This window comes from Planococcus citri, chromosome 4, assembly GCF_950023065.1.
Source record: "Planococcus citri chromosome 4, ihPlaCitr1.1, whole genome shotgun sequence".
NCBI classification, from domain to species: domain Eukaryota; kingdom Metazoa; phylum Arthropoda; class Insecta; order Hemiptera; family Pseudococcidae; genus Planococcus; species Planococcus citri.
In genome coordinates, this window is record NC_088680.1 from 22330787 (window position 1) to 22353154 (window position 22368).

Here is a 22368-nt window from a genome sequence, read left to right on the forward strand (position 1 = left end):
AATAATTTTGACATTTGACCCAGATTAGATATTCGACTATTCATAAATACTACATACTATAATACTCATCATAGTGATTTCATACTGACCGTAGATTTTCATATGACGTGTTTTTTTTTTCAATTTAAAACTTTTCGATCGTGAGTAACTACTACAAGAAGCAGAAATGCTCGAATCATTCCACTTACCATTTTTTAAATTATCTAGTCGGTCTTCAAATGATACCAAAACAATGACTACAAAAACTAAAAAAAAGAGCAAATTTATGGCTTACTTTTGGTGGCTATTCGGTGGTATCTCAGGTTTCCATCATTTCTACCTGGGTCGTGATTTACACGGATTTCTGTGGTGGGCCACCCTCGGAGGATACTTCGGACTAGGATGGATCGCCGATCTGTTCTATATCGGTGAATATGTGGCCGAGGCAAACGACGAACCGGAATTCATCAAGAAGATGAAAGAAATAAAGAAGAAAAATGAAAAAGTATGTAACATAACACTTTACTGCAAAATAATACGTAAATGCTTCGAGCCTTCGATTCAATAATTTGTACCTAAAGCTTATTTTATGAACAATGGTTCTGTTCTAGCCTCCGTTTTCTACATTCAGATTTACTGGAATGATTTTATTAGCGTATTTTTGGAGTTCAGTTTTCCAATTGGGGATACCGGAAGAAGAATTTTATGATATTAATTGGAAAGTTTTATACATCTTGACGCCTATTCCTTGCACTTTGGGTAATTATCATATCGAGTTAGGTTGTGTATTCGGATTTCAAAGTGATAAGCACGATTCATCTGTACAGTTCTTTCAAAATAATCACTATTTTTTTCAAGTTGATTTGGGGGCTCAACTTTTGGGATACAAGTAATAAAAATATCGAGACTACTGTCTCATATAAAATTTAATTTTCAGCAAAAAAGTTACAATCACTTATTTCATGCTTTCAATAGACCAGAAAATATTTTTGAGAAAATTAAAAAAAAAAAAAAGATGGAAAGAGGGCAAAAGTTTTGATTTGAAGATGCCTCAATTGTGCAGAGGACCTTTTTTCCTACAATAAAGGTACTTTGCCATTTGAGATACATATTTTTAAAATTGAAGAAGCCAACGTAATTTTGAAAAATAAAATGAGTAAAATAAGTATAGGTAAATAAACACATTTTTCCTCACTTTTTTTTTTTTTTTTTTTTTAATTGAAAGAAAGAGTAAGTAAGGTTTAAAAAATTCATCTCTATACTTTTTCTTTTGACGTTTTCTGAATTTTCTCGAATCCTTTCCATCGTATTGAAGATGGACAAAAAGTAATGAACTAATGATGGTTTTTTTTGCTGAAAATTGAATTTTATTTTTTCGTCGACTTAAAATTTGAGCCCATAACATCAACTTGAAAAAAATATTGAATTGTGAAAATCTATGTAATACTAAAATACTTATCTGCATTATTACAGGTATATGGGTTGTTGGAAACGTTGGCCAGCAAAAAGGTGGAATATGGACACCTTTATTAACCGCTTATTTGACCCTACCTTTGAACTATGTCATGGATGAATCAACAGCTTACACAATTATGGTCCTAGCTGCAGCTTACACCTTTGACTCGTTTGAAAAACAATGGAAACCAAAAACCAAAACCCAATCTAGAGGACGTTGCAAGTAAGTTGAAAAAAAATTTGCTCAACTAATGATTAAAAATTTCTAATTACTTCAACTCAACAATTTTTATCTGTCAAACAGGAGAATTGTACTCATACTTGGAGCTTACCTGATATTTTGTTCATTTTGGGGAAGTTATATATATTTCAACGCCACAGTGACTGATCAAAATGGTGATGAAATTCCAGTCAGAGAAGCCCTGTATCACTTTTTAAAATCTCCATGGTGGACAGATTTGAAGCAGTCTATTCTAGATGTCAAAAATTATATTGAAGCACATGGCTGGGTTGCAGCTTGGAAGCTTATGGTTGAAATGTCCGATACGAATGGCGAAAATAATGCATATAAGGTAATATTAACCTGCAATTATTATACAAGTACCTATGTTCGGTTTGATGACGTTATTCCTTCACTTGGTCGAGTAAAAATTCCAAATTGTTGCCAACAAATATCGAGTATGCATGTTGAATACGTAATTTACTCATTATTCGATGGTAAACGTGCCTCGAAAGATAATCTCTTCCAGTGATAGATTTTCACAAGTGTGTTAATGTGTGAAAAATGGACCTAATATCTATGTTTTTCATACTAACATTTCCTACTGAATCTAAAATGATTATATTTTACAGGTTCTTGAGCTGACCTCGAGTGCATCACAGAGTGAAATCAATGAAAAATGCAAATATTTATCAAAAACACACCATCCAGATAAATTCACAGATGTAGAAGAGAAACGAAAAGCTCAAGAGAGGTTCTTTGAAATTCAACAAGCTTGCGAAGTGCTCAGCAGTAAACGAGCTAAACGAAGGCGTAAAAATAAAAAATTTGAAGAAAGTGAACTTTGAACAAAAAATTACTCCAGGTTTTAGTGTACTGACTGTGATTCTGATCTGAGAATAGTGATTTAGCTACATATGTACTCGTAATGCTTCCCTCCATTAGTTTTAAATGATTCCTTTTCCCAAGATTATGGGAATGTGTATATTTTTGTAGAGATGCGTACGTCGTACGTACTTATTATGTGAAATATGTAAACTTTCATTCCATTCTAAGGAGCTGTGTATCATTTTTTTTTCTCAAGTTATGATGAGGTGCTCATTGTTAGATACTAATTTTTTTTTGTTAATATGTACTTTTTATTAATTTGGAATAATTTTTTTTATAAGGTTGGTAATATTTCATTTTCTTTTTTGTTGCATTTTTTTTTTTTAGGTAACGTATGACGTGCCTATGACGCGATGACGTGCCTTAAAATATTAACACTTTCCTTGTGACCCTGTGCAATAGTTTACTGCCAAATAATTTTTTTTTAATGTTGTACCTATACTCAATTATTTTATTGTATGTATTGCAAATTTAATACTAGCATGCCTGCAATCAGTTTTAATTTATGTTATCATTTAATAAAAAATTAAGACGTTTTCTGATGTGAGCTTTGATAATTTCTCGCAATTAGGCGATTTCCTACAAATAAGTAACGAAATTCAACGACGCGACCTTGTGATTCAGCAAGCTCAATATTTAATATAAAACATACTGTCCACCATCTATTCCACTTGGTGAATGTTTTCATTTTAAATTGCCATATAAAATGATATTCATTGAAATTTGTTAATCCTTTGATGTCCTGTAGATTTATTTTTCACCAAATTATTATACCTAGGTACCTTGATTTTTAAAATTTGAAAATAAATCCAACTTTTTGGTCCAAATTTCATCATCTTGTTTTTTAAAAAATCCAATCATTTTGAGTCTTGAAGAACACCTTTTTTTTTCAATTCAGATGATCAAAAAAAAATTCTCTCGAATTGGCTGACGAACTGACAATGATAAATTCATTAACGATAGTTTGTTCAAGATAATTAATCTAAGTTCATACTAAACATTTTTGAACGTGCTCAATCAATGAACAATTGAATAAATGTGACAATGAGAGCTGTACCTAAATGAGAATATATTGTGCTCGAAATCGTTAACCAGATTAGTATTTCGATATTTCATTAAAAAAAAAACAAAAACAAAAAATGCGACTTGGAAAGCCATTTATGGTTTACTTCTTACTGACTACAAAATAATATTATTAATCGAAAATAAAGAGAATTTTCCATCTTTTGAACGCTTTATTAGTTTATTTTCAAAAAATAAATCAAATTGGTGAGTGAATTTTTTTTGTTGAAAAATTGAAATTTTTTGTCTAAAAGTGACCACTTGAAAAATAATATAAAAAAACTGTCATCGAATAGACGTAGAATGCTGAGAGTTGGCATTTATCCCTTTTTTGGCCCGCCGAATCGATTGGAAACTGGTTTCAAACAATTTTGAGCAGTTCTAGAGCCTCCAGAAAAAAATTTATTTTTGAATATTTTGATAGGGGATATAGTCGAGGAGCCCACTTGAGAATAAATTGCACCCCCTCCCCCGTAGATCCTCCGGGACAACTTTTTTCTTGAAGGGGGAGTCCTAAGGAACATTTCTAGCACCTGTACTCAGAAAAAAGTGGCCCCACATGCAAAATGGCGGCCATTTTGATTGGCAGGTCAGCTGAAGTCGCAGATTTTGCGTTCCAACATAGGACTTGCACAAAATTTTTCAAACTGTACAAAGGTAGATCGAAAGATCAAGCAAAAATTTATCACCTGTCAAAATTTCAAGAGCAAAAGTGAGTTTTTCGATTTTTGGTGAATTTTTGAAAATCAAATTTAGGCCAAAAATGAGGGAAAAAAATCAAAATTTTACCAAATTGACCAAAAAAGCTGAAATTTGGGATACACCCTATTTTCGACATGCCAAATTGATTGGAAACTGTTTCAAACCGTTTTGAGTAGTTCTGGAGCCTCCAGCAGGTTTTTGAAACTCGAAATTCCCACAAAATTTCACCAAAATGAAGTTGGAAGGCTGAAATTTATTCTGCGAACTAATATCAATACGCTACGAAGTCAACTGCAGGGTGATTTCAAGTTGTTTTGGAGCATCCAACGATTTTTTGAAAATTACTGGAGCCTCCAGTAGATGTCGAAAATAGGATGTAAGCCAAGGAGGGCGAAAGGGCCCATTGCCCACTAGCGAGCAAAACTTAGAAATAAAACATGCAAAAATAGACGTTTTTGTTGTTGTTTGGACCCATCTTTTCTAAAAATTTTCGCTCTCGCTCCGCTCGAGCAGTAATTTTGCCTTCGTTTTTTATAAAATCGCCACACATTTACGACAGGTTTCCAGAAAATTACCTTTAATTTCGATTTTGCATGCCTAAAACTCTGGTTTTGCCCCCTCCTTGAGAAAATCCTGGCTACGCCACTGTTAAGGGGGAAGGGAACAAATTTTGGGGGCCTCAATCGGTGTATCCGCCAGGGGCCCTGAACCGACCCAGCCCGCTACTGGTTTTTAGGAAATTGAGTGAAATAATAGTGCAATTCTTCATCAAAACTGAAAACACTTGAAAAAAATACCGTTGAACTCGAACAAGCTAGGTCACAGGTGACCTGGCAACGAGTTCCCCATAAACATGATAACAAAAATTTTTATTAAAAAAACGCCTTTCTATTAATTACGACATACGACTACGAGTACTATTTTTGACAAACACAATGAAATGTCATTTCTTTCGTAACGTTTCATAATGAAAAGAAAATTGAAAATGGCCTTGCTTTTAAAAGTGAAACAAAATATTGCTGCTAAAAAAAATTTAAAAAAAGTAAAAACCTAGTATGTTGTATTGTATCTTTACGCGACGCCAGACAGCGCTAGTATCTGGGATACTGAAAACAGTCACAGACATCAATGACGTCACTCGGATCAATGTTTGTTTCGAAATGTGATGAAGTTTTTCTTTTCCTCTGTGCTGAGTGATTGTGTGTTAAAAAAATTTCGTCGAACTGAAATTTTCTTCTATTTCTTGTGAAAAATTGATAATTATATCTCGTTATCGTCACCATTTTCGCGTCTAGTTCCCGTGTATCGTAATCACATAATCAGCCATGCCGAAGAATAAGGGTAAAGGAGGTAAAAATCGGCGTCGTGGTAAGAACGAAAATGAAACGGAGAAAAGAGAGCTCGTTTTCAAAGAAGACGGTCAAGAATACGCTCAAGTCACCAAAATGTTGGGTAATGGTCGACTAGAAGCTATGTGTTTCGACGGAGTCAAACGTCTATGCCATATACGAGGCAAACTTCGGAAAAAGGTTTGGATAAATCAAGGCGATATCATCCTTATCGGTCTCCGTGATTACCAAGATGCAAAGGCCGATGTCATCCTTAAATACACCCCGGACGAAGCTCGAAATCTAAAAACATACGGCGAATTCCCCGAAACAGTTCGTATTAATGATACCGTTACGTTTGTCGAAGATGGATTCGACGACGAAATCGAATTCGGTGATGACGTTTCGGACGAAGGAGAAGTCGATGCCGTGGACGCGATATAATTTTCTGGTAAAAATCATCTTCTACAAAAATTCTAGCACCTTATTTATATTCTTTGTTCGTCTTACAATGACGATTCTATCAAATGTTTTCGTAAATATGTCGCACACATTTGATTAAAAAAAAAAAAAAAAGTTTTTTAAGACATACGAAAAAGCATTTTCAAAAAGTATACAAGAGTGAAAATGCTTTTTTCTATCAAGTTATCTTTCTATATTATTGTAAATTCCGTTTTTGTATTGTTGTATATTCGTGATTAAATAAAGGAACTAAAACAGTTACGTTGCATGTTATATTTTTACCTAATAGGTAACACATTATCGATTCAAATTTTACTACACTTCCTCGGTGAAAGTTTTTTAAAATTAAACCATTAACTCGTTACGAAAATCACCCCTAAAGTCTGCACGTTGAGGAAATCAATGCCATCACTTCGACCTCGATATGAGCACCCTGTAATCAAAATTGTATTCGTTGTAGTAGCAATTCATGTGTATAAAATTTTGCGATGGTTTTTGTTACAGAAAAAACACTATAAGGTGCTTTGATGCGAATATGTATTAAGACTAAAAACAGTTAAACGTTGAGCTCCAACCGAAACAATGAACCAATCAGTATTTCCATTCTTGAGCCATCAAAGAAATCGACGCCTAAATAAATCAAAAATAAAATAATTCATTCGTCTGTACGTACCAGAGGTAAGGATCGAACTTCTACCATAACTCTTGCGGGATATGGAGCTGATACAACTGCAAAAGAAAGAAAATCGTGTCATCCAAAAATAGTCGCTTGTTGTATGCTTTAGAAATCAGTATTATTATTTTTTTCATTCTCCTTTTTGATTTTGATTACGTTTTATTGTTCGATATACATATATCATACGCGAAGTAGATCACTTTACGTGTGTAGTTCAAAAATATGTTATAATGATAAATTTATCTATGCTCATTGGTAATTTCAAGTGATACCTTTATTAGAAAATTTTGTAAATTTGAAATCTCTTATTGTACGAATAATAATTGTTCATTCGATTTAATCTATTCGTTAATAAATATGTTCTACTTAGTGGTTGGTTTTTTCCCCCCTAAGTGATATAAAATTATACGTATGAACTTACATTCTTCGTAGACGTTATTAATTTTTTCCATATCACCAATATGAGTAACGTATAATCTTACTAAAGCCACTGAAACATTAGAAAATAACAAAATTATAATATTAATGAATTATTTTTCTAGATAGGTACAGTTTGCTTTGGTCATTAATATAATAGGATTTAATATTCTCGACATTTGAACAGGCTTACGAATTGCCTACTCATTTATATAAGTAAAAATCCAGCAAAAATTGATGAATAAGAGATCAATTTTCCAATTTCATTTCTACTTTCAACTAGCCTACCAGAACTTACTTCGTTCCAACGATGATCCAGCCTCTTCTAATATTCTTTTAACGTAAATCATAGCTTTCCTCGTCTCAGCTTCGACTCCACCGACCATTAACTTATCTGTTTTAGGATCAATAGCCACGACACCTGATACATAAAGCGCATTGTCCACTCGAACTACAGAACTACAATGTACACATTTTCATATCTAATTACTTTCGTTAACGGTTAATTTCAATACTCAATCGAGTTACTCGAGCAATTGAAAATACTATTACCTGTAAGGTCCTAACGGAGCTGGAACGGTATTCGCATTATATGCATGAATCAACGTACAGCTTGGCTGAGGTATATTCGGTATAGCATTAGCAGCTTGGAACGCTCCTGGTTGAGCCATAGCTGGATGCTGGAGAGTCTGGAGAGACGGCTGTGGCTGTTGCTGCGACTGCAGTTGATGTACAGGAGGTGCATTACCTGGCGGATTACCAGTTGGATGTTGATGCATCATTTTGTAAAATTTTTTAGTTCAACCCCCTGAAACAAATTCACAACTGTATAATTCTGCGAGCAATATTCATCTGTTATACAGTCAAAGTAAAGTATATCAACGCAATTATAACCTTTCTACCATTAGAATTAATATCATCGAGATAATCCATATCTATTAGATAAATAGGTATGCGAAAAATTACTACATTTACGTTCAGATAAGATTCGTCTAATACATTAAAATATTTGATAAAAGTCGAGAAAAGTGAGGTTATTTTCTTAAATTATATTTTCATCTCATGCAACAAAAATTCAGAAACCTAAATTGCTTTTTCGTGGCAATTTTTTTCAGTATGGGGAAAAATTTGGTGTTATTGATTTTTTTTTTTTTTAATAATTAATTTCTAAAAACCTAACTTTGGAATCTGGTTTCAGTTGCTCAGTTAAGGGCCAGCAGGAAAAAAATGTGTTTGGAACATTTTGAAAATATATCTTCAGCCAACTTGTGTAATTATTTTGATCCATGATCCATGAAGGATTGAATAAATTATACTCGATAAATCACACATGACTACTGGGTGATTAAAGACAGATGTTCATATTGTTCGAAGTTTGGAATTACTACCAAAAATAAAATATTTTTTCAGTTTACGTCAAGAGTGAAAATTGTCTTACCCAAAACTGTTCGAGCTCTAAAAAAATTAATTGTGTTTTGTATTGATTAGGCCAGCATTTTTTGAGATCAATTCGGTCTTTGAATGATTTTGTATTCGAACAATTAGGATTGAAAATTGAAATACATATCTTTAAAAACTTCCTCTGATTTATAAAAAAAAAATCCATATGATTTCAACTAAAATACCAGCTAAATAAACCAGATCAACCGTCAACGAAACACACCCAAATTTAATCACACCAAAGTTGAAAAATCTAGAAAAAAAACTTCAAAATTTCTACAAAAAATTACCTTAGTGAAAAAAAATACTAAAAAAAATTAAAATCACAAACATCAGCACATATATTTGAAAAAAAAAATCATAATAATAAATAACATGAAAAAGTGAAACAAATAGTTCGTAAAAATCGAGAAGAAAAAAAAAGAGGAGAGTAACAAAAAGAGGAAAATAAAATACACAAAATATCATCATAAAATAATATATTCGCTTCAACGGGTAAAAATATGAAAGTCGTACAACCATGTAGAATAATTTCAGGAAAAATCCCATTCTTTCTGACACACGTTTATATCGTGAAAATTATAAGTTAAATCATCTATTACAGCTACGTCTTCGTTTAGTTCGGTGATATTGGATTCGGTATAAGGCACAGCCGGCAATAATAATTCAGGTAGGTTAACATTGGTTCTTCGAATTTGCTTGAAAAATGAATGATTTAATAACTGCTTAGGTGACGGCCTAACGGCCACGTTTATGTGACTACATAATTCTACAAACGCGTGAAACGATTCGGTAAATTTGCGATTAACTCGTTTCATTTGCGGACTGCTTTCGATAATATCTTGACTATCGTATTGCATATCTTCTTTATTTTGTGCGCTATCTTCGTATAGGAACCACGTAGTACAGTCTATCAATTGAGGCGTCACACCTCGTACTTTTTCAGTCAACATTAACGTAGTAGAAGTTTCAGCAAAAGGCACGATTCCGTTAGCTAACTCGCAAGCAGTAACTCCGACACTGTACACGTCTGATTTCTCGGTATACCCTTCGGAATTCTGGCCCAATAGCTCCGGACTCAACCAGTTCAAATTGTGAGCAGCGTGTAAAGGGAAATTATACACCTTGGCTCCTTCTTTGGGTATCGGGTACATGAATCGTAGACCGGATAGACAAGCGTGTCCGTCGGCATGAACCAGGATATGGCGAGCTCTAATGGCACGATGAATGTATCCTTTGCTGTGGATATAATCCAACGCTCGTAGGACGTCTCGTAATACGTACGAAATGACGATTTCCGATAGACCTTCTTGGAACTGGGTCGATATTAGGTCGTGGCAAGATGTGAAGTTCATCAGAGGTGATATTACGTAGAGATCAAAATTAATTACATATGAAGTCAAACATGATATTACGTTAGGGTGTTTTAATTGACGCATGTAGAATATTTCGTTGATAAGTAAGTCATATTGTTCTTGAGAGATCTCCTCCAGGTTGAAATGCTTTATGGCTACCAGCGAACCGCTGCTTTTATGTTTAGCTAACAGCACTTTTCCTTTATCGAAGAAACAATTACTCAACACCGAACAAGTTGTGTAGAATTTCGCTCCTGTTTCATATAGCATCGTATAAAATTATAGCTAAATTAAGCGTACAAACAACTCACACTAACTAAGCACTAAATTATTATCTCGAGTGTAAAATTTATAACATTTTAGATCTTTGAATTTGAAATTGCTATCAAAATTCTAGTTTTTTACAACACTTTTTTGCCCATTTTTTTGGTCGATTTGAAAAAAAAATTTATCAAAAAAATCACATGAAGGGTCAAATTCGTTGACGTCAAGGTATTTAGTGATATCAACGTTGATACATTGACTGGTGTTAGTAACTCAATTTTCGTTTTTTTGAGTAGTTAGCTGGTATTTAAGGACAAAAAGGGATAGGTTAGAGATTTAATTTGATTAATATACGAATAATTAGCTAGATAATGAAGGAAATCGGAGCTGACTGCTCTTAAAGAGTTAACTTACTATAATCGTACCGATGAATTTTCGGTCTAATGACTATCTACGTTGGATTAAATCATGGAACAAACCTTACCTGAATAAGATACATAAACCATGCAAAATTTTGAAGTTCAAAATCACGGGAGATGAATTTTTTTTAACTAAAAATTTTCATAAATGATGAATTTATCATTTGTTTTTATTCGACTGAAATCATTTTTTGAAAAAATTCCCATTAATGGCCAATAATAATTCTTCAGCAATAAGAAACAAAACACACGCATGCGCAGCAGGGTCAAATTCAAAAGTTGACAAACTTTCAAACTTTCATTCTTGTTGATGCTGTGCAATTTCATGTGCAAACTTGTAAAGCTTGCAAAGCGGTTCCATGGTTCAAAATTCGATTCAGAAATAATTTTTCTGAATGACATCATCGACCATCGTTTTATTGAAGCTCAAGCAATTCCTTCAAAATGAGAAGAATGGGCCAAAAGACAAACTTTCCAATATCTTGGATTTCCATGTTGACGATGAAACGGCCAAGTAAGATATCATATTTTTCAAGCTTTATCCTACAATTTAAGTTTTTCATTCTACATCTCGAGTTCATTTTCAGGGAATTAATATCATTTCAACAAGATCGAGATTTAGAAACACATTTAAAAGAATGTCTAAACTGCAGAGATCCTAAATCGAGGAGATTCGAATTACAGAATTCGTCAAACGCAGACAAACTATAGTAAGTTGTGATCATCTTCGGTCGAAGAATTAGCATATTTTGTGATCATTATTTCCATCTTACGTTGACTTTTATTTGCAGTAAACAACGAACTCGTTGAAAAAAAAGCTGTACAATGATGATGATGATGATGAATATATTTTGAAAAATAATAAAAACGTAATTAAAAGCGATCAAAAGCAACTTCGATGCACCTGCGAAGAAAGCTAACCCACCTGTACGTGTTTCGAATTCATATTCTCTTGTTTTTCACGATCCATTGTTTAACTTCATGTAAGTATTTTCAGGTCGAAAAATCACCCAAAAGTAATACCGATACCGCTTCTGAAATTTCGAAAAAGAAAAACAAGTTCGTCAATTTTTACGCCAAAAATGGAGAAACGGTGCTTCTCAAAGGTATACAATATAGCTCAAAAAAATGTTAGGATCGTGTTTAGAATTAATCTTATCGAGCTGATTCTCAATTTGTATCAATTTTTAGGTCGATATCTTTGCATCTGCGAAGCGAAGAAGCACGCTCTTATTAATAATTGTATGAAATTTGGAAGAGCAAGAAGGCTCTGGACCTTGCTTTATCTGCGATACTCTGGTAAGCTTTTTTTCACATAATCGGCAGCCTTTGAATTTCTAAGCAGTCTCTAAGCGAATATTTTTATCGAAGGTTTGTACCGCAACGAAGAGCTATTGGTTTTCAATGGAGATACTGAGATAAAGCCTCTAAATTATACGAACAGTTGTTGACGCAAGAAAAACCCAAGGTGCAGTCGCAGAAAGGATTGCAGGAAGCGATTAATCAACGAAATAAGCCACTCGAGTTTGATAGAAATACGTAAGTGAATGTATTTTTCATTTAGAAAATCTATACCGAAATTATTGTTCACGATGTTTTTTTTCTTTTGCAGTGAAAAACATATACCCACGTGTTCGACGACGATAGCGATTATAACTGTTCTGTCAATCCTTGGTTGACGCTCGATCAACGAGATGAATGTAAGAGAAAGGGAGAAGAATTTTTCAAAAAAAAAAAAGAATCAATCTAGAATGGATGAAAAAATTACCATAAATATCGAAGGTATATTTTTATTTCGGTTCATTTTTTCAAATTTTTAGATCGTAAATATTACAATTATTTTCACTTCCGGCTGGTCAGCAAATTTCAAATTTTGTTATCAATTACAATTTTTTTGCCGTTTCTTGAACTATAATTTTTTATACATTCATCTGAATATTGTAGCCCGTTCTCCACTCCATACGTCTACTTTAGGTTCGAAGCAAGGTAATCAGATTGAACGACGAGTTCGTTAACAAACGAGTTGACTCAAAAGCTGATCATTTATAAATTTCCGATGATACTCAATACCCAATTGAGGTTATATTTTAATATAAATATTACGAAAACATCATTGAAAACTCACATTTATTATACTTACAATTAGTTAATAATACAAAAAACATGACAAATATAAGAAAAAAATGATAAGGTTAACGATTAGTCAACTTTTGGTTCGGGCCTGCTTCACATTTGGGCTTGCCATTGAAGTGAATTGGCATGTGTCGTCTGAGGTAACTTTTCCGAGCGAAAGTTTCGTTACAGATGTCGCAAACGAACTTTTTCTCTACTCTGGTATGAATTAGTAAATGTCTGTTTAGTTTACTTCGTTGAGTGAACGATTTATCGCAGAATTCACACTTGAATGCTTTTTCTCCGGTGTGTGTTGTACGATGCTCCATAAGATTCCACTTGTGGGTGTACCTTTTGTCGCATTGGTCGCATGCAAATGCTTTTTCTCCGGTGTGTGTTTTACGATGCTGCATAAGATTCCACTTCCTGGTGAACCTTTTGTCACATTGGTCGCATGCGAAAGGTTTCTCGCCGGTGTGAATGAGCATGTGTCGTGTGAGGTATCTTTTCCAAGCGAAAGTTTTGTTACAGATGTCGCAAACGAACTCTTTCTCTCCGGTGTGTTTACGTAAGTGTCTGGCTAGACTACTTCGTCGGCTGAACGGTGTATTGCAGACTTCACACTTGAATGCTTTTTCTCCGGTGTGCGTTGTAAGATGCTCGATAAGATTCTTCTTCAAGATGAATCTTTTGTCGCATTGGTCGCATGCGAAAGGTTTCTCGCCGGTGTGAATCTTGTTATGTTTAAATAGGTTAGACGCTGATGTAAACGATTTACCACAGTAGTAGCACGAATGCGGCTGCCGTCCATTGTGGATGTTAAGGTGTTCCAGTAGAGTACGTTTGGTGGAGAGGCCGGCATCGCAAATCGCGCACCTAACGTTATTTTCATTTTCCATGATGTGTGATATGACTGCGAAGCTCCTTCTTCTCGAAATAAAGATTACTACTTGAGCGTTCGGAGCTGATGCTGTATGTAGCCTCAGAGAGAACTACACCGCCAGATCGCGCCGCTAATGGAGCTGCGCAATTCGCTACTCAAGGTTCACATTTTCCACTTATGGTGGAAGCTACGGGCGCACAACCTACGGATACAACATCATAGTCTGGCATATGACAATAGGAGTAATTGCACCCCCCCCCCGCCGATCCTCCGGGACAACTTTTTTCTTAAAGGGGACATCCTAAGGAACATTTTGAAGCAAACTTGCCAAAAAAAAAGTTGGTCTTACTTACAAAATGGCGGCCATTTTGATTGACAGGTCAGCCGAAATCGCAGATTTTGCGTTTTAACATAGGACATGCACGAACTTTTTCAAACTTTACAAAAGTAGATCGAAAGATCGTGCAAAAATTTATCACCAGTCAAAATTTCAAGTGCTAAAATGCATTTTTCGATTTTTGGTGAATTTTTGAGAATCGAATTTATGCCAAAAATGAGGGAAAAAATTAAAATGTTACCAAATTGACCAAGAAAGCTGAAATTTAGGATATACCCTATTTTCGACATGCCAAATTGATTGGAAACGGTTTCAACCCGTTTTGAGCAGTTCTGGAGCCTCCAGCAGATTTTTGAAACTCGAAATTCCCACAAAATTCCATCAAATTGGAATTGTAAAGCTAAAATTTATTCTAAAAACTAATTTCAATACGCTACGAAGTACTGCACGTGAATTTCAAGTCGTTCTGGATCCTCCAGCAACTTTTTAAAAATTCCTGAAGCCTCCAGCAGATTTTTGAAACTTTAAATTTTCACAAAATTTCATCCAACTAAGATGGAGAGTCGAAATTCATTCTGCAAACTAATTTCAATACGCTACGAAGTTGACTGCTGGTGAATTTCAAGTCGTTTTGGAGCCTCCAGCAAATTTTGAATGGTTGTATGACGTTTTTTTGTAAAATTGAAATTTCCTAAAAGTAGCTGGAAGCTTCAAAATCATTTGAAACCACCATCTAGTCTGCGAAGTAAATTCCAGCTTGCCAACTCTATTTGATAAATTAATGTTGGGGAAATTTGAAGTTTCAAAAATCTATTGGAGGCTCCAGTAATTTTCAAAAAAGTCACTGCAGGCCCTAAAATGACTTGAACCCACCTGAAGTCGTCTTCATCGAAGGTATATTTTTATTTCGGTTCATTTTTTCAAATTTTTAGATCGTAAATATTACAATTATTTTCACTTCCGGTTGATCAGCAAATTTCAAATTTTATTATCAATTACAATTTCTTTGCCGTATTGCCGTTTCTTGAACTATAATTTTTTATACAAGGTTCACCGGGGGGGGGGGGAGTCAGAACGGTTTTTCGCTATTTCAACTTTGATCAGCTGTTACTCTCATACTAATGAACCAATATGGCTCAAATTTGTAATGTAGGTTCCCATAAGGGTTCTTTACCTATGGTAAAAATTTGAGCGCGATTGTCACAGTAGCTTTCGCACAATGGAATAAAATGTAACTTGTTCTGACTTACCCCGCTTTGGGGTAAGTCAGAATATCTACAAAATTAATTGGTGATATTAGGATTCGACCCTCAGCGATGTGCAATATGTCGAATAATATGTTTTCGAGGTCGTAGAATCCGAATCTGGAGTTATTTTTTTTTGTAGAAGTGGGGGGTGAGGCGTGGGGAGGGGAGAATTCCAAATTTTTTATTTTTCCTACATTTGACATAGTGTGGGAAATTGTGAGAAATACAAGAAAGTTGGGAAAATGCAAAAATTCCAACAATAAGTATTTTAGTTTTGGAGTTTTCAAATATTAAAATTTTTTACAATCGTCAAAGTTGAAAACTTTTCCAACTTTTGAAGCCAAACCAGTTTCTAAATCTATGATTTTCCCAACTAAAATTCACAATTTTTTCAAAGATTTTTGCCCTCGCTTTGCTCGGGCAAAATTGTTGTGCCTTTTCACATCAACAGTAGGTACAACTGTTTTGCTTCTTGAAATTACAAATTTTGAAAATCTTTTACCCTCGCTTCGCTCGGGACAATTTGTTTTTTTTTCACGCTTGAAAATTTCAAGAAACTATTGAAAAATTTCTTAAAAAGTTGAGATCAGAGAAACCTAATTTTTTCATTAAATTTGATATTGTTCTACTTTTTGATTTACAATTTTTCCAAAGCTTTTAGCCTTGATTCGCTCAGGCCAATTTGATTCTATTTACTAAGTTACAATTTCAAGAAACGTATGATTGAATTTGAAAAATATTGAGACCAGAAAAACTGGATTCTTACATTAAAATTGATGTTGTTCTACTTTGCGAACTGCAAACTTTTTAAAGCTTTCGCCTTTCGGCCTCGCTTCGCTCGGCCCAAATTGATTCTCATCTGCAATGTTACAATATTTTAAAAAATCTATGATTGATTTTGAAAAATGTTGAGATTAGAAAAACCGAATTCTTTCATTAAAATTGATGTTATTCTACTTTTCAAATAATAAATTTTCCGAAACTTTTGCCCTTGCTTTGCTCGGGCCATTCAAAATGTTCCTTTGAAACATTTTAAGAATATGAAAATTAAACAGAAAATTTCTAGAAATAGGTACTCATAATATTCAAAGCTTATAAAAAATGCAAATTTTTCATTACTTTTGGAACAGAACCACTAGCTTTTCAAAATTTTTTAATACCAGAATGTTCAGTATCAGTACGTTAAAATTTTGATTATAGTCGGCAAAGTTAAAATTTTTTGGCTACAAAATGTCGCGATCTACTTGTAACTTAAATATCCTATTTTTTCATGCAACTTGGGAGTTTTCAGTTGAATAAGTTGGGAATTTTCAGTCAAATTAGTTGGGAATCTTAGGATCTTTGCCCCCCCCAGCAAAACCACTTCGCTACGTCCCTGGCTCCCTTCCCACGTACTAACCCCCCAAGAACCTGAAAAATATTTGATTTAGAGTACCTAAATACTGCTTTATGTAAATAGAGTACAATTATTTTCACTTCCGACTGGTCAGCAAATTTCAAATTGTGTTATCAATTACAATTTTTTTGCCGTTTCTTGAACTATAATTTTTTTTATGCATTCATCTGAATATTGACTATTGTAGCCCGTTCTCCACTCCAACGTCTACTTTATAGGTTCGAAGCAAGTAATCAGATGGAACGACGAGTTCGTTAACAAACGAGTTGACTCAAAAGCTGATCATTTATAAATTTCCAGTGATACTCAACGCCCAATTGAGGTTATATTTTAATACAAATATTACGAAAACATCATCGAGAACTCACATTTATTATAGTTGATAACACAAAAAACATGACAAATATACGAAAAAAAAATGATAAGGTTAACGATTAGAAGAATACATTGACAACCTTTGGTTCGGCTGCTTCACATTTTTGGGCTTGCCATTGAAGTGAATTGGCATGTGTTGTCTGAGTTTATTTTTCCAAGCGAAAGTTTTGTTGCTTTTTCTCCGGCGTGTGTTGTATACGATGCTGCATAAGATACCGCTTCCTGGGGAACATTTTGTCGCATTGGTCGCATGCAAATGTTTTTTCTCCGGTATGTGTTTTACGATGCAGCATAAGACTCGGCTTCCTGGCGAACCTTTTGTCACATTGGTCGCATGCGAAAGGTTTCTCGCCGGTGTGAATGGGCATGTGTAGTGTGAGGTGACTTTTCCAAGCAAAAGTTTTATCACAGATGTCGCAAACGGCCCTTTTCTCTCCGGTGTGAAGAGGTAAATGTCTCATAAGGTTACTTTGTCGGCTGAACAATTTATCGCAGAATTTACACTTGAATGCTTTTTCTCCGGTGTGCGTTGTAAGATGATCGATAAGATTCTTCTTCAAGATGAACCTTTTGTCGCATTGGTCGCATGCGAAAGGTTTCTCGCCGGTGTGAATCTTGTTATGTTTAGTTAGGTTACACAATAAAGTAAACGATTTACCACAGTAGTAGCACGAATGCGGCCGCCGTCCATTGTGGATGTCAAGGTGTTCCGGTAGATAACTTTTGCTGGAGAGGCCGATATCGCAAATCGGGCACTTGACTTTATTTTCATTTTCCATGATGTTTCATATGACTGCGAAGCTCCTTCTTCTCGAAATAAAGTTTATCACAGTAGTCAGTAGTGGCATGTAAAGGACGACTCTTCACATTTGACGCGCTTACCACATTTTTTAAGAATGATGCTGTGCGAGTGTGCGAGCAAACCAAGCGTTAATCGTGACCATTGATTTTTTACGTATACGTAATACGTAAAAAATCAATGATCGTGACAATCGTGTGTATTTCACACACATGATCTTCTAGCCACCCTCCATCCCTATACATTCTGGCACATCCGTTGAGACGGGAAACCGCTTTCTCTTTTCTCCCTGCACCCCTTCTTCCACGAACTATCCCACGTTCCATTTCATCCCTATTCCAAAGTTCGCTTGCTCGTCATGCTCTCGTCTCGTGCGTCGCGCCTTCTTCAGTTAGTTGTCATTGTCAGTTGTCACGGAAGGCTGGTATTATTTATAAATTTCCGGTGATACTCATAGTCTACAATCCACAAACGTAAAAGTGTTACCCTACTGAAATTTTTTGATTACCAAAAAACGCATCCGGCTAAATGTAGATGGGACCCACGAAAACCCAAAATGCATGATTTCAATATTTCAAACTTGCACAATAGGGGGCCGGAGCCTCAAAGGGGTGTATTTATGAATGTGGTCGGTACAGAAAAAATGAAATGTAGTCGGAAAGAGTACTCCCACCAGATACCAAAAATGTGTTTTTTTCTGTTGGTCATTAGCACAAACGGCTTTTATTGCACTTTGAATGCAGTTTTTATGCATTTTTTATGGTTAAATCGTTCTATAATCATAAGTATGAGCGGCAACCGAAAAATTTTTGTGAAATTAGTTCGACAAGATTATTTCAGACCGAACTGAAAAAAAACGGCTGAAAAATACCTGCACAATGACGAGTGATGGCGCAGAGAAGTGGTTGGAGGTTACCCCCACTCCAAAATTTAGTTTGACATTTTTCCCCTCAAAGTACTCGTGCGACCTATCAAAATGTATTAAAATTTCGCGTAGAACACGATTATACCATTAATTTTGAATTTCAACCCTTCTGTGTCCCTCTCCCTCGCCCTAAATTGTAGTTTGACAATTTTTTTTTATGAATATTCCCATGCGACCTATCAAAATGCGCTAAAATTTTGCATCGAATCCGAATATACCATTAATTTGTAGGTATTTCTTTTTTAATGCATACTTCAACGTGAAACCATGTCCAGTCAGTTGTTGCTAACTCGCTATACCTACTCAGTGGCGTAGCCAAGGGGGGACGAAGGGGGCCATGGCCCCCCTTGCGAGCAAAAATTTGAAAGAAAACATGCAAAAATGGACGTTTTTTTGTCTTTTGGACCCATATTTTCTCTAAAAATTTTCGTTGCCTTCGTTTCCATGATATCATCACACATCACGATAGATTTCCAGAAAATTACTCCTCATTTCGATTTTTTACACCTAAAAATCTGGTTTTGCCCCCTTGAGAAAATCCTGGCTACGCCACTGTACCTACTCAGTACCTACTCAGTAGCCACTGAGCAGCTCGTACATATGTTCTTTCAAAAAATGATGCAGTTTCTAGGTAGTAAGCATAATTGGTTGTATAATTTTTACTTTTATTTTGAAATAAACTTTTAAAATTTTATCTATCATCTTTAAAATAACAGTGGGTGAGGAGAGGGGCATAGAAGGGCAGAACTTCAAAATTAATGACATATACAGATTCTACGCAAAGTTTCAGTGAATTTTGATAGGTCGCACACGAATATTATTCATTAAAAAATGGTCGAACTCCACTTCAGGATGGGAGAGGGGGCAGGGTATCTAACGGACTTTTTTTGAAAAAATCACTATTTTTTTTCAACCAAATTTTCAGAATGCCATCCACTCGACCACCCTCCCCCCCCCCACACACACAAAAAAATTAACAAATTCAAATTTTTCACATGTAAATTTTTAAAAAAATTGAAACTGGAAGAAAATTTGTAATTTCAATCAAAATTATTGAAAAAACAATACACGAGCTTATTACATTCGTTATAAGACAAGGTGTCAAACAAAATTTCAAAATAAAAAATCCGAACTTTAACAGGACATTTTTTGAACACTAGAGATTTTATTAAAAAAATGAGCCGGGGGAGGCAAAATTTTACATTAGAATTTTTCGCTTTTAGTTTTCCAATGTCTTCAACATCCCAAGATTTTTTTCAACCAAGCGGATGTCAAAAATATAATTTTATCATATCAATTTTTGATTTTTTTTTCACGTTAAAGTTTCTTGCTCATGTAATGAAATTGAGTGAATAAAAAACTTTTTTTTAACAAACCAAAGTTTTAATTTTGAAAGAGAGGCACATGTATGTAAAAAACGATGATTTTTAGTGTGATGAATTGGTTAATCATAAGAAGCTTATTACTTTGCTTCAAAATTTTGAAATTCAAATGCTTTTTTTTTGAAAAATTCAAAATTGAAAAAAAAGCAAACCAGCCCGAGCAAAGCGAGGGCAGAAGCTTTAAAAAATTTATGTTTCGAGAAGTGAAAAAAATTTCTTCATGCAGGGAGGAGTTTATCTTTCTGATTCAAACTTTGAACATTTCTTGAATTTGAACAATAGTTTTTTACGGAGGAACAAAATAAACAGCCCGAGCGAAGCGAGGGCAAAAGCTCTCAGAAATGTGTAATACAAGCTCTAAAAAAGTCGACAAATGAGCTCTTTTCTACAGAATAAAGATCGAGAAAAAGGAACCAATTTGAATTTTTTTCATTTTTTCACTACCTTTTTAACAAAATTCACTACTTTCACTACTTTCACTACTTGCACTACCTGTTAGATACCCTGGGGGGGTCACAGTAGGGTTGCAATTCAAAATTAATGGTGTATTCAGAATCTACGTAAAAGTTTAGTGCTTTTCAATATGTCGCATGTGAGTATTCACAAAAAAGTTGTCGAATTACACAGTAGGGTGGGATAGGGGGCACACAAGGGTTATTGAAATTCAAAATTAATGGTATATTCGGATTCGATGCAAAATTTTAGCGCATTTTGATAGGTCGCATGGGAATATTCATAAAAAAAATTGTCAAACTACAATTTAGGGCGAGGGAGAGGGACACAGAAGGGTTGAAATTCAAAATTAATGGTATAATCGTATTCTACGCGAAATTTTAGCGCATTTTGATAGGTCGCATGGGAATATTCATAAAAAAATTGTCAAACTACAATTTAGGGTGGGTAGAGAGGCACAGAAGGGTTGAAATTCAAAATTAATGGTATAATCGTGTTCTACGCGAAATTTTAATACATTTTGATAGGTCGCACGAGTACTTTGAGGGGAAAAATGTCAAACTAAATTTTGGAGTGGGGGTAACCTCCAACCACTTCTCTGCGCCATCACTCGTCATTGTGCAGGTATTTTTCAGCCGTTTTTTTTCAGTTCGGTCTGAAATAATCTTGTCGAACTAATTTCACAAAAATTTTTCGGTTGCCGCTCATACTTATGATTATAGAACGATTTAACCATAAAAAATGCATAAAAACTGCATTCAAAGTGCAATAAAAGCCGTTTGTGCTAATGACCAACAGAAAAAAACACATTTTTGGTATCTGGTGGGAGTACTCTTTCCGACTACATTTCATTTTTTCTGTACCGACCACATTCATAAATACACCCCTTTGAGGCTCCAGCCCCCTATTGTGCAAGTTTGAAATATTGAAATCATGCATTTTGGGTTTTCGTGGGTCCCATCTACATTTAGCCGGATGCGTTTTTTGGTAATCAAAAAATTTCAGTAAAATCGATTTCTAACGTACTTTTTGCTCCGTGGATTGTAGACTATCAGTGGCATGCACAGAGTTGAAAGATTACCGGGCATTTTTCATTCATGACGATACCACCACCACTCCCCCCCCCTTCAAACCAAATTTTATTTAGGTCAAAAATGAAACTAGACGTTTTAGGAAGGGGTAGGGTCGAGCGGAAATTTTGTAACTGATTTGGAAAAAATGCCTATTTTGAGTATTTTGCCAAGAAAATAGTCAATTTTTAAAGTGAAATAAGAAACAAAAATTGACATTTTTGCTGATTGAAGTAAGTTAGTATTCTATTCACATTTATGACTGTTGATGAAAGTTATCATTAAAAAAAAAAATTAGAAGTTTCAAAATATGGAAGGTTGTATTGTGGAAAAGAGAAACAATAGACCCCAGCGAAGCGAGGGCAAAAGCATTTGAAAATCTGTATTTTGAGATGTGAAAAAAGAAAAAACATTGTTTTTTATATTGTGATGAGTTCATTTTTTTGGCCTCAGAATATTCTAGAATTTGAATAATAGTTTTTTTTTCAATTTTATTAAAAAAGAAAATCAAGTGAATGGACCCAAACAAAGCGAGTGCTGAAGTTTTCTAAAATTTACCTTATTCAAGAAGTAAATTATTTGGTATTTTTAAAGCAAAAACGAGGGCAAAAGCTTTTAGAAATGTCTTATTCAAGTTACAGAAAATGAGGTTTCTTTGTTAATTTACCTACCCATGATAAATCTTGCGACTGACTTCGTCATGCCAGAAGTTGATCATCAGC

The 22368-nt window shown here is 34.6% G+C and overlaps 6 protein-coding genes across 6 annotated transcripts; 2 read left to right on the forward strand and 4 right to left on the reverse strand.

Annotated features, from left to right (window-relative positions):
• The first annotated feature begins 19 nt into the window (after nucleotides 1–19).
• On the forward strand, nucleotides 20–3084 carry LOC135843123 (dnaJ homolog subfamily C member 22-like). The gene is made up of 5 exons (XM_065360880.1): nucleotides 20–484; nucleotides 591–738; nucleotides 1453–1657; nucleotides 1739–2006; nucleotides 2287–3084. The coding sequence occupies exons 1-5, from the start codon at nucleotides 167–169 to the stop codon at nucleotides 2500–2502; spliced, it is 1155 nt and encodes a 384-aa protein (XP_065216952.1). The 5' UTR covers nucleotides 20–166; the 3' UTR covers nucleotides 2503–3084.
• A 2382-nt stretch (nucleotides 3085–5466) lies between these two features.
• On the forward strand, nucleotides 5467–7141 carry eIF1A (eukaryotic translation initiation factor 1A). Its single transcript, XM_065359913.1, has 2 exons — nucleotides 5467–6085; nucleotides 6601–7141. The coding sequence occupies exon 1, from the start codon at nucleotides 5632–5634 to the stop codon at nucleotides 6076–6078; it is 447 nt and encodes a 148-aa protein (XP_065215985.1). The 5' UTR covers nucleotides 5467–5631; the 3' UTR covers nucleotides 6079–6085; nucleotides 6601–7141.
• UK114 lies at nucleotides 6355–8062 on the reverse strand. The gene is made up of 5 exons (XM_065359912.1): nucleotides 7742–8062; nucleotides 7488–7648; nucleotides 7194–7262; nucleotides 6770–6825; nucleotides 6355–6529 (listed from the first exon to the last, which is right to left on the reverse strand). Exons 1-5 carry the CDS (start codon nucleotides 7969–7971, stop codon nucleotides 6473–6475), a joined length of 573 nt encoding a protein of 190 aa, XP_065215984.1. The 5' UTR covers nucleotides 7972–8062; the 3' UTR covers nucleotides 6355–6472.
• Nucleotides 8063–8945: 883 nt separating this feature from the next.
• On the reverse strand, nucleotides 8946–10438 carry LOC135842444 (STE20-related kinase adapter protein alpha). Its single transcript, XM_065359910.1, has one exon. It carries the CDS (start codon nucleotides 10252–10254, stop codon nucleotides 9163–9165), a length of 1092 nt encoding a protein of 363 aa, XP_065215982.1. The 5' UTR covers nucleotides 10255–10438; the 3' UTR covers nucleotides 8946–9162.
• Nucleotides 10439–12662: 2224 nt separating this feature from the next.
• Nucleotides 12663–13905, reverse strand: LOC135842445 (gastrula zinc finger protein XlCGF71.1-like). The gene has a single exon (XM_065359911.1). The coding sequence runs from the start codon at nucleotides 13676–13678 to the stop codon at nucleotides 12860–12862; it is 819 nt and encodes a 272-aa protein (XP_065215983.1). The 5' UTR covers nucleotides 13679–13905; the 3' UTR covers nucleotides 12663–12859.
• A 2664-nt stretch (nucleotides 13906–16569) lies between these two features.
• Nucleotides 16570–18158, reverse strand: LOC135842732 (gastrula zinc finger protein XlCGF49.1-like). The gene has a single exon (XM_065360328.1). The coding sequence runs from the start codon at nucleotides 17794–17796 to the stop codon at nucleotides 17164–17166; it is 633 nt and encodes a 210-aa protein (XP_065216400.1). The 5' UTR covers nucleotides 17797–18158; the 3' UTR covers nucleotides 16570–17163.
• Nucleotides 18159–22368: the final 4210 nt, after the last annotated feature.